Source organism: Arachis ipaensis, chromosome B6, assembly GCF_059453495.1.
Source record: "Arachis ipaensis isolate K30076 ecotype BB chromosome B6, ASM5945349v1, whole genome shotgun sequence".
Taxonomy (NCBI): domain Eukaryota; kingdom Viridiplantae; phylum Streptophyta; class Magnoliopsida; order Fabales; family Fabaceae; genus Arachis; species Arachis ipaensis.
Window position 1 is genome coordinate 67,632,395 of NC_142441.1, and position 12,887 is coordinate 67,645,281.

The 12,887-nt window shown below is 43.6% G+C and overlaps 1 protein-coding gene across 1 annotated transcript; it reads right to left on the minus strand.

Moving 5' to 3' along the window:
- Positions 1 to 6,697: 6,697 nt before the first annotated feature.
- Positions 6,698 to 8,416, minus strand: LOC148561169 (uncharacterized). Its single transcript, XM_088490689.1, has 3 exons — positions 8,260 to 8,416; positions 7,487 to 8,142; positions 6,698 to 7,069 (listed from the first exon to the last, which is right to left on the minus strand). Exons 1-3 carry the CDS (start codon positions 8,414 to 8,416, stop codon positions 6,698 to 6,700), a joined length of 1,185 nt encoding a protein of 394 aa, XP_088346815.1.
- Between the last annotated feature and the right edge of the window lie 4,471 nt (positions 8,417 to 12,887).

Below are 12,887 nucleotides of genomic sequence, written 5' to 3' on the forward strand. Positions count from 1 at the left end.
ATTTTGAATTGGAAATCATAATTCTTAATTCTTAATTCTAAATTATAGATACAAATTTTAAAGTTGACTAATATTAAATAACTAATAGTTAACTTTTTATAATTTTTTTTAATATTAATGTGTATATTGTTCAAATTTTACAAATATTTAAAATAATTATACATAAAAAATATAAGGAACTCAGTTTTAGTTAGTTAAGATAAGTTAATTTAGAATTTAGGTTTATAATCACGATTAAAGCTTAATATTTATGATTTATGACGTAAAATTTAAGATAAACAAAATAATTTTAAAAGTTTGTTTAACTATATATATATATAGATAACTAATATTTTCTTTAGCCAACATGTTAATAAATTAGTCAACTTTATACAAAATGCTAAACAAAATAAATTTAAAATTATTGAAAAAAAATATTTAAAATATATCAAAAAAAATATCTAAAATCATAAAAAAAAAACGTCCAAAATCTAAAGTAAACATTTAAATTTATTAAAAAGAACATCAAAGACATTTAAAATTTAAAATTACAAAATTTAAAAATATTATTTGTTTTTATTTACTTTTTAATGTACAATCTCAAAAAAAAAGCTTTAAAACTTCTAAAATTTTAACATAAAACGAAGTATAAGAAATATCCGAAATGATGCCTTCATTTTTAATAGTTTGTTTTCATTTACTTTTAATTATATATATTTAGTAAAATATCCTAAACCACTAAAATTTAAACATTTGAAATTTAAGTATAAGAAATATTAAAATAAAACCTCATTTTTAATAGTTTGTTTTTATTTATTTTTTATTGTACATTTTCAAAAAAAATATCTCAAACTTTTAAAATTTAAATATCTGAAATTCAGGTATAAAAAATATGCAAAAGTAAAACTTTCTTTTTTTACCATAATTAAAAGAGTTTTTATTGTGTTCAGATTTACATATTTCTTATTACGTTTTGAATTGTCTTTTAAAATAATTTTGGTTATTTTATTTTTGTTAAGTTTTGTTTAAGAACCCGATTATTCAGATTAAAATTCGGAAAAATTAAAAATCACAGTTCAATTCATATTAACGAGGCAGATCTGAATAAAAAAAATTAATATTATTTTCATATAAGATAAAATAGCAGTCCTAAATGATTATTTTTATTTACCGAGTCCAAATTCATCGATCAAAGTATTTTAGAGGTATTTTAAATTCGTAATAATGTTAAATACCAAATATATCCTGTACAAGATGTCTCTGGCACGGGTTGAAGGGTGGATCGGAAACCTGCGGGTCGAGACGAAGACCGAATCGCTTGACTGGAGTGATGGGGGAGGTACCTGCAAAGACACTCCGACGCTCAAGTCAGAATGGATCTGAGAGGCGTAAGGTGTGAGGAATGAGTGAATACCTGGAGGGACTTGGGTCCTCTATTTATAGGTGATGACGATTATCTTATATTATCTTATTTGGCTAAGATAAGGTAGACGTTTGAATTCGAAAGTTGGTTAGGAGCTCTGGAGGGCCGGTTTCGGGCCTTCTAGGAGAGAGGTGCGGGTTGGACCCGGGAAGCCGGGTTTGGGTATAGTCCCGGGTCCAGGATCCGTGGCTCGGATCCTTAACAGTTGCCCCCGCAGCGGGAGAGCGAGCAAGGTCGGTCTGTCGCTGGGAGATATGGTTTTTACCGTGGGCTAGGTCTTTAGTTTTTCTCGGGTGGTTGTTTGGTTCTTCGAAAGGAGGTCGGTGTCTCGGTTTTGTCTCGTGGAAGATTCGTCTGGCCGTTTTGGTCTGACGTGACTCTTCCGTGTCTGTTGCGCCCGTTGCGTTCTTCGAGGCATGATTTATTAGTTTCTTTTCCGAGGGGGCATTTAATGTGAGGGGACGTTTTCCTCTATTGCCCTTATGTTTGCTTTGCTTTCCAGGGGTATTTGCGTTATTTTATTTTTTTCAAAACCGTTTTAGTTTTCTCTCTTCAGTTCCATCGTTTGCTTCATTTCTCTATCGCTTTCTTCCCTGAAAAACATCTTTTTCCTTCTTTTCGCATTCTGTGGCTTTGGTCGAGCTTCTGCCGTGGCATTTTCTCTTTGGGTTTATTCTCTGCATCATCAGGTTGGTATTCTTCTATTTCTTCTTGTTTCTTCTGTGATTTATGCTTGTCTTCCTTTGCATTTTTGTTTTGTCTCTGCTTAGTGTAGATTAGAATTGCTTTTCGGTGTATGATGGTATTGCATGGTGGTAGATGGTTCTGTTGGGGTAGTGGGTTTTGCAAGGGGGCGAGCGCCACCGTGTAATTGGTAGTGTATAGTGGTGTCTGTTTGGTTTTCTCCACCGTTTTCTGCCGCGAGGTTTGGCTGACGGTGGTGCTCGTCGCTGTTTTAGGTATGGCTCGTCGAAGGACTGAGGGTATGAGGGCTCCGATGGCCCCAGCGGGGGGTGTCCCTGACCTTTTTTCTTGGGTTACTAGTGATGTGTGGGGGACGCCGTCGCGGATGACGGAGGCGGACCTCCAGCGGCTCCATGATTAAGGAGCTGTTTGTGGGGGTGGCGACGCTGAACGCCACTACGAGCTTTCTCTCCCTGGGGTTGATGAGAGGGTTTGCTATACCAATCTTGACTCCTCGACTGTACCGGATTGGATGTGGGTGTACGAGGCGATGTTTACCCGGCTCGGTGTTCGGCTCCCCTTTTCCCCATTTGTTCAACAGTTATTGAGCCGGTGCTCCATGGCGCCGTCCCAACTACATCCGAATAGCTGGGCGGCGATACGGTCTTTCGAGCTCATTTGTGGGTTTCTGGAGCTTCCTGCCTCAGTAAATATTTTCCTTTTCCTCTACTTGTGTACCCTCCCGACCAAGGAGGGGAAGCACAAGAAGGGGTATATGTCTTTTAGAGCTCAGCCTCATCGTCGGATCTTCGGGTTGTATGAAGATTCTTTTTACGGTTTTAAGAGTGGATATTTTAAGGTCCGTCCCGCAAGGGGGCATCATCCTTTCTGGTTGACGTTGGAGGGTGAGCGGCGGTTCCCCGCCTATTGGAACTTTAGGGCGGGGCCGTCGGTTCTTACTCGGGTCACGCAAGAGTTCTTGACTTCGGAGGAGCGGGGTGTCGCTCTTGTTCTGTGGCAGTTGTTTGGGGAGCGTCCTCTTAATCCTCAGGATGTGATGGGTGACCCGGTTGCTTGTCGGTCTTATGTCGGTGTGTGAGCCGTTTTTCTCCCCCCCTTTTTTGTGGAGGTTCCGAGTTTGGTACTTATGTTTCTTGTTATTTTGAAGTTGAGATGGCTGGAGGTTTGACGACTCTTGCTCGGTTGAAGGCTCAACTGTCTCAGGGGACTTCTTCTGGTGGCACCCCTTCTACTCCGAACTCACGACCCACTGATGGTACGAGAACCATTTCTGAGGATCTCGTGATGACTGAAGGTGGTACCGAGGGGTCGGGTCGGGGTGTGGAGGCTGAGGATGAGGTGGTTGTGGTGTCGCCAGAGGGTGCTTCCCGGAAGCGGAAGCGTTCAGAGGATGTTGAAAGCGAGAATGTAGGGGAGGGAGAGGGCGCGATTCCGTCGGTGATGGATCGTCGCTTTGATGCTCCTGCCTTTATTGATGAGTACCTCATGCCGGGCACGGAAGATTTCTTTCGTGAGTGCGATGTGACTTTTCAGGCTAAGTCCCTTTATCGATCTCTTCTTCGTTCTGCTATGATTGTTCGGAAGGCCGAGCCTGTGATGGCTCAGGTGGGTCTTTTGGATAAGAAATTTCATCAATCTCAGGCCGAGGTGGTGAGGTTGAAGGGGTTACTTGCTGATGCCGAGTCAGCGAGGGAGCGAGCCGTGAAGTCATTCGAGGAGTCTGGCACCGAGATCCTTCGCCTTTCCAAGGTTGAGACTTCACTTTTGTCTCAACTTGGGAAAAAGCGGAGGAAGGCTTCGGATGCTGAGTCCCGTGCAGCCGTTCTTTTGGCAGATGCCGGTACGTTGAAGGATGAGGTGGCCGGCTTGAAAGCGGAGGCCGTGGTTTTGAAAGAGGAGAAAGCTGTGTTGCTTGCTGATGTGAAGGAAGCTGTTGCTGCTACCGAGGAGACGATGAGGGCTCAAGCTTTGGTGTTGGCGCCTGGCGCGGACGTATCTGTGATGGGAGCTTTCAGGACTGTTCGTGATGGCGAGATTGTCGACCTCGAGTAGTTGTAACTGAATTTTTTGTATGTTTTTATGGGTTTTGGCCGTGTGGCCGTGTAATCGTGACTTTTGAAGTTCGTTTTATGTTTTTGTGGATTTTGGCCGTGCGGCTGTGTGATTGAAACTTTTGAAGTTTGCTTTGGGCCATTTGGGCCTTTTTGTATATTCTGTTTTAAGCCGTTGTTTCTTTGTTCCTTTGTTTGGGTTAGCGGACCGTTGTGAGGTCAAATTTTTGTGGATATTCGTATCTAGGGCCAAGGGGTGATCGGTCCCCTTGCTTTGCCCGTGTGTTTATTCCATGTTTAGGAAAATAGCTTTGATGGAATTTTATTGGTGATCGGGCCTCGTTAAAACCCTCCGTTTATGGCGGAAAAGAGTACCCGGGATTGACACTTAAAAGAAAAACATAGGAAAATTTGCTGTACAGAAGACTAAGGTAAAAAATAAAGTGGTAAATAAATAGGGGAGAAACAACGTTAGGGGATGACCTAGGGGGGTCAGCCTAAGTGTGGTATCGTCGCAGGTTGGCGGCGTTCCATGTCCTTGGGACTTCGTCGCCGTTTAGCCATTCGAGCTTGTATGCTCCCTTTCCGACTACCATCTTGATTCTGTATGGTCCTTCCCAGTTGGGGGTGAGCTTTCCTTCACCCGGGGTTGGAACTCCGATGTCGTTTTGCCGTAGGACGAGGTCTTCGGGTACGAATTCTCTTTGAATGACGCCATTATTATACCTTAGGCTGATTCTTTGCTTTAGGGCTAGTTCCCTGATGTGGGCTATGCTTTTTATCTCGTTGGTGAGGTCTCGCTCTGCTTCTTCGTCGTGACCCCCGACCGTTCTCTTTGGGCTAGGGTCTCCTATCTCTACCGGAATGACGGCTTCCACGCCGTATGTTAGTCGAAAAGGGGTTTCCCTTGTGGCCGTTTGGGGGGTTGTTCGATATGACCATAAAACTGAGCCGAGTTCGTCGGCCCACAGCCCCTTGGCGTCGTCGAGTCGCTTCTTTAGTCCTTTGACAATTATTTTATTTGCGGATTCCACTTGCCCGTTTGTTTGGGGGTGCTCTACCGAGCTGAAACGGTGGGATACGTGCAAACCTTCTAGGAATTCTCTAAATTTCTTATCGGTGAATTGGGTTCCGTTATCCGAGATGATGATCTCGGGGATCCCGAATCGGGTTATGATTTGTTGCCAGAGGAATTTTCGGCATTGGGTCGCCGTGATGGAGGCCAGAGGTTCGGCCTCGATCCATTTAGTGTAATAGTCTATGGCGATGATGAGATATCGGAGTTGACCGGGTGCCGTAGGGAATGGTCCGACAAGGTCGATCCCCTAGGTGCCGAAGGGACGCTCTGCCGATATGATGCTGAGCTGGTGGGGGGCGGCCTGGTAGATATTGACGTGTCTTTGGCATTTATCGCAGTTTTTTACCAACTGCATGGAATCTTGGATAACCGTGGGCCAGAAGTAACCTGCCCTGATGATTTTTTGGGCTAGGGTTTTACCCCCTATGTGGTGGCCGTAACAGCCTTCATGGATTTCGCGGAGTATGTACTTCGTGTCCCTGGGTTCGACACATTTGAGTAAGGGTTGCGAGAATCCGCGCTTATATAGGTGTCCTGCGACAACTGTGTAGTTGGCGGCTTCCCTTTTTATTCGTTTTCCCTCTTTGGGGTCTTCTGGTAGTGTTCTGTTGTGGAGGTACTGCCGGATGGGGTAGGTCCATGATCCCTGGTTCGAGAGTGTCAGATACGTGTTGGTCGTTTGTCGATATGGATGGTGATTTAACGACTTCCTGGATTAGCGATTTGTTACCATGTCCTGATTTGGTACTGGCTAGTTTGGAAAGTAGGTCTGCCCTAGCGTTTCGTTCCCTGGGAATGTGTTGTATGGTAACATGTTCAAATCCTTCTTTTAGTTCGTTTACCTTGGTGAGGTATTGTTGGAGTAGGGGATCTCGTGTTTGGTAGTCTCCGTTAATTTGGGAACTAACTACCTGTGAATCGGTGTTGACTTCCAGGACCTTTGCCCCGACTTCCCGGGCTAGGGCTAGGCTTGCTAGGAGGGCCTCATATTCTGCTTGGTTATTCGATATTGGGAACTCGTATCGTATCGATTGTTCGATCATGACCCCATTTTGACTCTCGAGTATGACTCCGGCGCCTCCATAGGTGACGTTTGACGAGCCGTCGACGTGCAGTCTGCATGATTCGGGGGTGAGATTTCCCATCGGCCATGGCTTGTACTTTGATTGTGTTTCGGGGTTCGAACTTGATTTGGAATTGGGACATCTCGATGGACCACGCTAGCATTCTTCCCGCTAGGTCGGGTTTTTGTAGTACTTGTTTGACCGCCTGGTCGGTTCGGACCGTCACGGGGTGGGCCTGGAAGTATTGTCGCAGGCGCCGGGAAGCCGTGAGGAGTGCGAAAGCTAACTTTTCTAGACGTGTGTAGCGAGTTTTCGCGTCTTGCAGGACTTTGCTTATGAAGTAGATATGTTCTTGTTCCTTTCTCTCGTTTTCGCGGATGAGCGCCGCTGCGAGCGCTTATTCCGTTATGGAGAGGTATAGGTACAGGGTTTCTCCTGTCTGGGGTTTAGCGAGAACCGGTGGTTCTGCTAGGACTCTTTTGAAGTGTTGGAATGCTTCTTCGCATTTTGCTTCCCAGTTGAAAGGGCCCCCCTTCTTCATTAACTTAAAGAAGGGGAGTGCTTTTTGTGCCGATGCTCCGAGGAAGCGGGATAACACCGTGAGCCATCCGGTGAGCTTTTGGATGTCGTTAAGGTTTTTAGGGTTTGTCATTTCAAGGATGGCACGACATTTTTCTGGGTTGGCTTCGACTCCGCGTTGCGTGATCATAAAGCCGAGGAACTTTCCCGCCTCCATTCCGAAGGCACATTTTGTTGGATTGAGTCGCATCTGGTGTTTTCATAGGGTGTTCATTATGAGGTTAAGGTCGCTGACGAGTTGTTCGCCTGACTCAGTCTTGGCGAGCATGTCATCTATGTAGACTTCTAGTTTGCTTCCGGACAGATTCTGGAATATCTTGTTGACGAGTCTTTGGTAAGTGGCTCCGGCGTTTTTCAAGCCGAAGGGCATTACCGTGTAACAATATGTCCTTTCTAGGGTGATGAATGCTATTTTTTCTTCGTCAGGTCGGTGCATCGGAATCTGGTTGTAGCCGGAGTATGCGTCCATGAAGCTGAGGTATCGATGGCCGGATGCGGCATCTACTAATCCGTCGATGTTTGGTAGGGGAAAGGCGTCTTTTGGACAGGCTTTATTGAGGTCCGTGTAGTCGACGCACATTCGCCATTTCCCGTTAGATTTTTTCACCAGTACGACGTTGGCTAGCCAGGTCGTGTAGGGGAGTTCCCTGATGAAGTTGGCTTCGAGTAGGGCTTTGACTTGCTTCTTGACCTCGGCGGCTCGGTCTGGTGACATTTTTCGTCTCTTTTGTGCTATGTGTTTAGCTTTGGGGCCCACGGCTAACCGGTAGGACATTAGGTCGAGGTTTATTCCTGGCATGTCGGCTGGTGTGAATGCGAACAAGTCTCTATTTTGCTTCAGGAGTTGGGAAAGATCCTCTGGGAGGTTCCTGTTGATGAAGGTGTATTCCTCTTTGGTTGGCCCTATTTGTAGTTTTTCCATGTCGCCTTCTGGCTCTGGCCTGGGTTGGCCGTCTTGTCGGGGATCCAGGTCGGCTAGGAATATTCCAGCCGCATCTCGGGATTTCTTCCGTAGGGCTAGGCTGGTGTTGTCGCACTCTACTGCGACCTCTCTGTCTCCGTGGATAGTGCCGATGGAGCCGTTGTCGGTTGTGAACTTCATGAGGAGGTATTTGGTAAAGATGACGGCGGAAAAGTCATTGATTGTTTTTCTTCCGAGAATGACGTTGTAGGCTGTGGAGTCTTTGAGGACCACGAATTCGGATAGGATTGTCTTCCTTTGGTTACCTGTCCCTATGGTGATGGGGAGGGTGATCGAGCCGTCTGGTTTAAGGAAGTTATCTCCGAGTCCCGTGACACCGTTGCGGTGTGTTTGGAGGTTGTCGTTGTGGAGTCCGAGCTTGTCGAAGGCTCCTCGGAAAAGGATGTTTGAGTTTGCACCGGTGTCCACCAGTATCCTTCGTACTAGTCCTGTTCCGATCCTTGCTGAGATGACGAAAGGGGCGTCTTCAGCCAAGGTGCCGTGCTGCCAATCCTCGGGTAGGATGGTTATCGTATTATCAGCCAAAGTGGTAGGGGTTTGGTTTCTGACAGCCATGACTTTGAGATCTTTTTTCAGTGTTGATTTTGACTTGCCCGATATGTCTTTGCCTGTGATGACGTTTACTATGATGGTTGGGTCTTCCTCTGGGCTTTCCCTAGGAGGTTATTTTTGCACTCTTGGGTTGCACCCTTCTCTTTCCAGCGACCTGTCTCTTTCTGCGCGTTTTGGTTCTCTGATGATTTTGGCGAACTCTGGGAGCTTGCCGTCTCTTATGGCTTGTTCGAGGGCGTCTTTAAGGTCGAAACAGTCTTGTGTTCTGTGCCCGTAACCTCGGTGGTAGTCGCAGTAAAGGGTTTTGTTGCCGCCCGTTCTTTCTTTGAGTTGTCGGGCTTTCGGGATGATGCCTCGATCCGCAATCTGGTGGTATATCTCGGTAATTGGTGCTGTCAGGGGCGTGTAATTAGAGAATTTGCCGATTCTTGGTGGTCGGTTTGTGTTTGCCAGTTTGGGGTGGTCCCTTTGGTTTTCTTTAGGTGGTGGGTTATGTCGGGGCGCCGAGTTGCCGTTTATTGGCGGCGACGACTTGGCTGACTTCCTCGTCATTGATGTAATCTTTGGCGACGTTCTGGATCTCGTGCATGGTCCATACTGGTTTAGTGGTGAGGTGTTTGCGAAAATCTTCGTTCATGAGCCCGTTGGTTAGACAGAGGCTTGCGACGGAATCCGTGAGTCCGTCGACCGTTAAGCATTCATCGTTGAAGCGGTCGAGGTATTTCCTTGTGGATTCTTCTTGTTTTTACGTGACCCCTAGTAGGCTGATGGGGTGTTTGGCTTTAGTGATTCTAGTCGTGAACTGGGCCATGAACTTTCGCGTTATGTCGTGGAAACTGGCTATGGATTCGTTTGGGAGGGCGTTGAACCATTTGATTGCTGGTCCAGCTAGGGTTACCGAGAAGGCCCTGCATCGGACCGCGTCGGCTGCTCCTTCTAAGTTCATCCTGGCCTCGAAGGCCGTTAGATGTTCCTGGAGATCTTTGGTTCCGTCGTACTTCATGTCGGTGGGTTTGTCGAAACCTTTAGGGAGTTTTGCTCTTAAAATCCTTTCTGTGAAAGGTGTGGCTCCCATTATTGTGTGGTCGTTTCTTGTGCGCTTAGTATCTCGGTGTCATCGATCTTCGTCCGAGTCGTGCTGACGACTCAGATCTTGGGAAGCGCTGCGGTTGTGCCTTTTGCTGTATCGCCGTTCTGGCGATTTCTCTTGTCCGTGGTTGCGTGAGGTGCTGCGACCGTTTCTCCTGTCGTGTCGCCGGGTTGGCGATCTGCCGTGGCGAGATTTTGACCTGGAAGTTGCATGGCTTCCGTGTTCGTTGTTGTGTCTTTCCTTGGTGGCCAATTTGCCTTCGAGTTCCTGGACCCGGAGGCAGAGATCTTGGATGATTTGTGCCGTTTTGTCCCCTTTTTTCTCAGGGTGTCGCAGTTTCGTGGTATGATCGTTCGCGTGGTGGATAGTACTCGCTATCCTGCCTTGGTTTATGACCTCCTGGTGTTCTGGGGTCGGATGAAGCGGTCGAGAGCCATCCCGGCTTGAGGAGGTTTCTTCCAGTACGTCCCCCATTCGGGCTTTGGATGGCGCAGGTCCCCACAGACGGCGCCAATGTACAAGATGTCTCTGGTACGGGTTGAAGGGTGGATCGGGAACCTGCGGGTCAAGGCGAAGACCGGATCGCTTGACTGGAGTGATGGGGGAGGTACCTGCAAAGACACTCCGACACTCAAGTCAAAATGGATCTGGGAGGTGTAAGGTGTGAGGAATGAGTGAATACCTGGAGGGACTTGGGTCCTCTATTTATAGGTGATGATGAGTATCTTATCTTATCTTATTTGGCTAAGATAAGGTAGACGTTTGAATTCGAAAGTTGGTTAGGAGCTCTGGAGGGTCGGTTTCGAGCCTTCTAGGAGAGAAGTGCGGGTTAGACCTGAGAAGCCGGGTTTGGGTATAGTCCCGGGTCCAGGATCCGTGGCTCGGATCCGTAACATATCCCTATCGATATATTTTTCTATTTTCTCCGCTTTCTCAATTATAGTAAAAATCAGTGATCAGTTAATTATAACTTTTAGTAATTATTTTTTAAAAATTAATTTTAACCACATATTTTACCATTCATATATTTTTTCTCTTTCATAAATTATTGTCTACCACATTTATTTACTATATGATAAATTAACATGATATGATCGTGGTTATGTCGTCAAACATGACAATATAGGATTTAATTATTCTCAATCCACTCTCCTTGATGATGACCGAACTTCTCCTTCTATCTTTATTAAATCACATGATAAAAATGTGTGTTAAGTAAGGATTAGGATAAGAATGAGGAAGTTGCTAAGAAAGTGAGTAAATTAACATACGTTTTTCATTTTTTTTTTCTTAAGGTATGGTTCCTGTCTCTCTTCAAACTTAGATTAAGGAAGTGGTGGATCTACATTTTATGGTATTTATTTGTTCTATTTGGATGGATTTCATTGACTTTTCTTGTACTTATTCATTGAAATAGCATGATTTTATGAATTTTTTTCTAATTGTGCTTAATTGTGATAAATATGCTTTTCATGCTTAAATTGCCAATTTTAATTCACTTTTCTCCCATTCGATGTCTTGATATGTTTGCTTGAGTGATTTAAGATTTTGAAGGCAAGAATGGCTTGAGAAAGTGGAAGGAAAGCATACAAAGTGGAAGAATTCAAGAAATAAAAGATTTGGAAAGCTGTCCATCCTGACCTCTCGGTACTAAATTGGTCGTAACTTGAGCTATAGAGATCCAAATGAGGCGGTTCTAGCGGCATTGGAAATCTAACGCCCGGGGCTTCGAAATGATATACAATTTGCTATAGTGGACATAAGTCTATGTGTGCGGACGCATACAACTTGTGCGTACGCACAGGTCAGAAAATAGCAAGTGTGTGGACGCACACATCTGTGCGTCCGCACAAGTCCTGACACGTGATCTCATTAACTGCAAACCGCTAACGGCGATTTCTGGGCCCCCAAAACCCAATCTAACTCATTTCTGAAGCTATTTCAAGCCAAATTGAAGAGGAATGAAGGGGGGAGCACTTAGGTTTAGGTTTTTACATGTTTTTGTTAGTTTTCTAGAGAGAGAAGCTCCCCCTTCTCTCTAAAACCTAGGGTTTTTAGTTTAATTGCTTTCTAATTTCCTGTTTTAATTCTTGTGTTAATCTAGTTTCTTCTATCTTTCCTTGTTCTATTGTCTTAATTTCATTACTTTATCTTGTCATCTTCTCCATTTTTGCCACTTTTATGTATTTTCACTCTTGCTACTTTAATATACATTTAATGCAACTTTATGTTCCATGCCTCTTTTATTGCTTTATTGAGTTGCTATCTTTATTATTATTTTTTTGCTTGGTAGTTTTAGCATTTATTATTTCTTGTCATTTTACCATGCTTTATTTTCACACCCACCAAGTGTTTGATAAAATGCTTGGTTGGACTTTTACCTAGTTTTTCACACTCTTGGTTTGGAATTGGATAATTAGGTGACCTTGAGTCATAGATGTCCATTCGATATTGTGATTAGAATTGTTAGTTGATTTAGTTTTCACTAACGCTAGTCTTTCACTAAGTTAATTAGTGAGTTGATTAGGACTTGTGGATTGAGATCAATTATGCCCTTTTGACTTATTCTCGATGTTAGGATAGACTAATTGGGATTAATTCTTAGCAATTATCATGTTTGTTGTCTATGATTATGATAGGAATCCTTAACTCCCAATCCTTGCTAAGAGTTCCTACTTTTTGCCACTTGAATTCTCTTTTTGATTTACTTGCTTTGAGCTTTAATTCCTTGCATGCTTCTTTACTTTCTTGCCTTCTAATTTTCTTGTCACTTGCAATCAAATCCCTTGCTTCCCTCATAGCCAATAATAGGACACTTAATTACAATTCCTAGAGAGAACGACCCGAGGTTGATTTACTCTTGATCTCGGTTTATATCTTGTATTGAATTTATTATTTGATCTTGAGAATTCATTGTTGGTTTGGACTATGCTACCAATGAATTGATTCTTGTTTTTGATTGATTCTAAATCAGCAATAATTCTATTTATCAAATTTGGCGCCGTTGTCAGAGAATTGCAATGGTGTTATATTGTTGGTTATTGTTAATATGTGAATAGTTTGTTTTTGATTGGTTGCTTGTTTTTTCTTATAAATATGTTTCTTAGTTGTTAGCTTGCCTTAATAAATTTTTGTTTTAAAATACATATGTGAATAGTTAGTAATTTTGTTTAAATTGTCTTTTTGACTTGAGTTATATGTTTAAAATTTTTTATTAATTTTTTAGATAGATAAAATAGTTTTGGATAGATTTTTATTTGTGCATATTATTAATGCTTTAAATAGTTCATAATTTTAATTTGAAAGGTGGAATTTTGGATTAATTCTAAAATTAATGTAAATAGTTGCATATTTTTATTAATTTCTTATTTATATATATTTTAG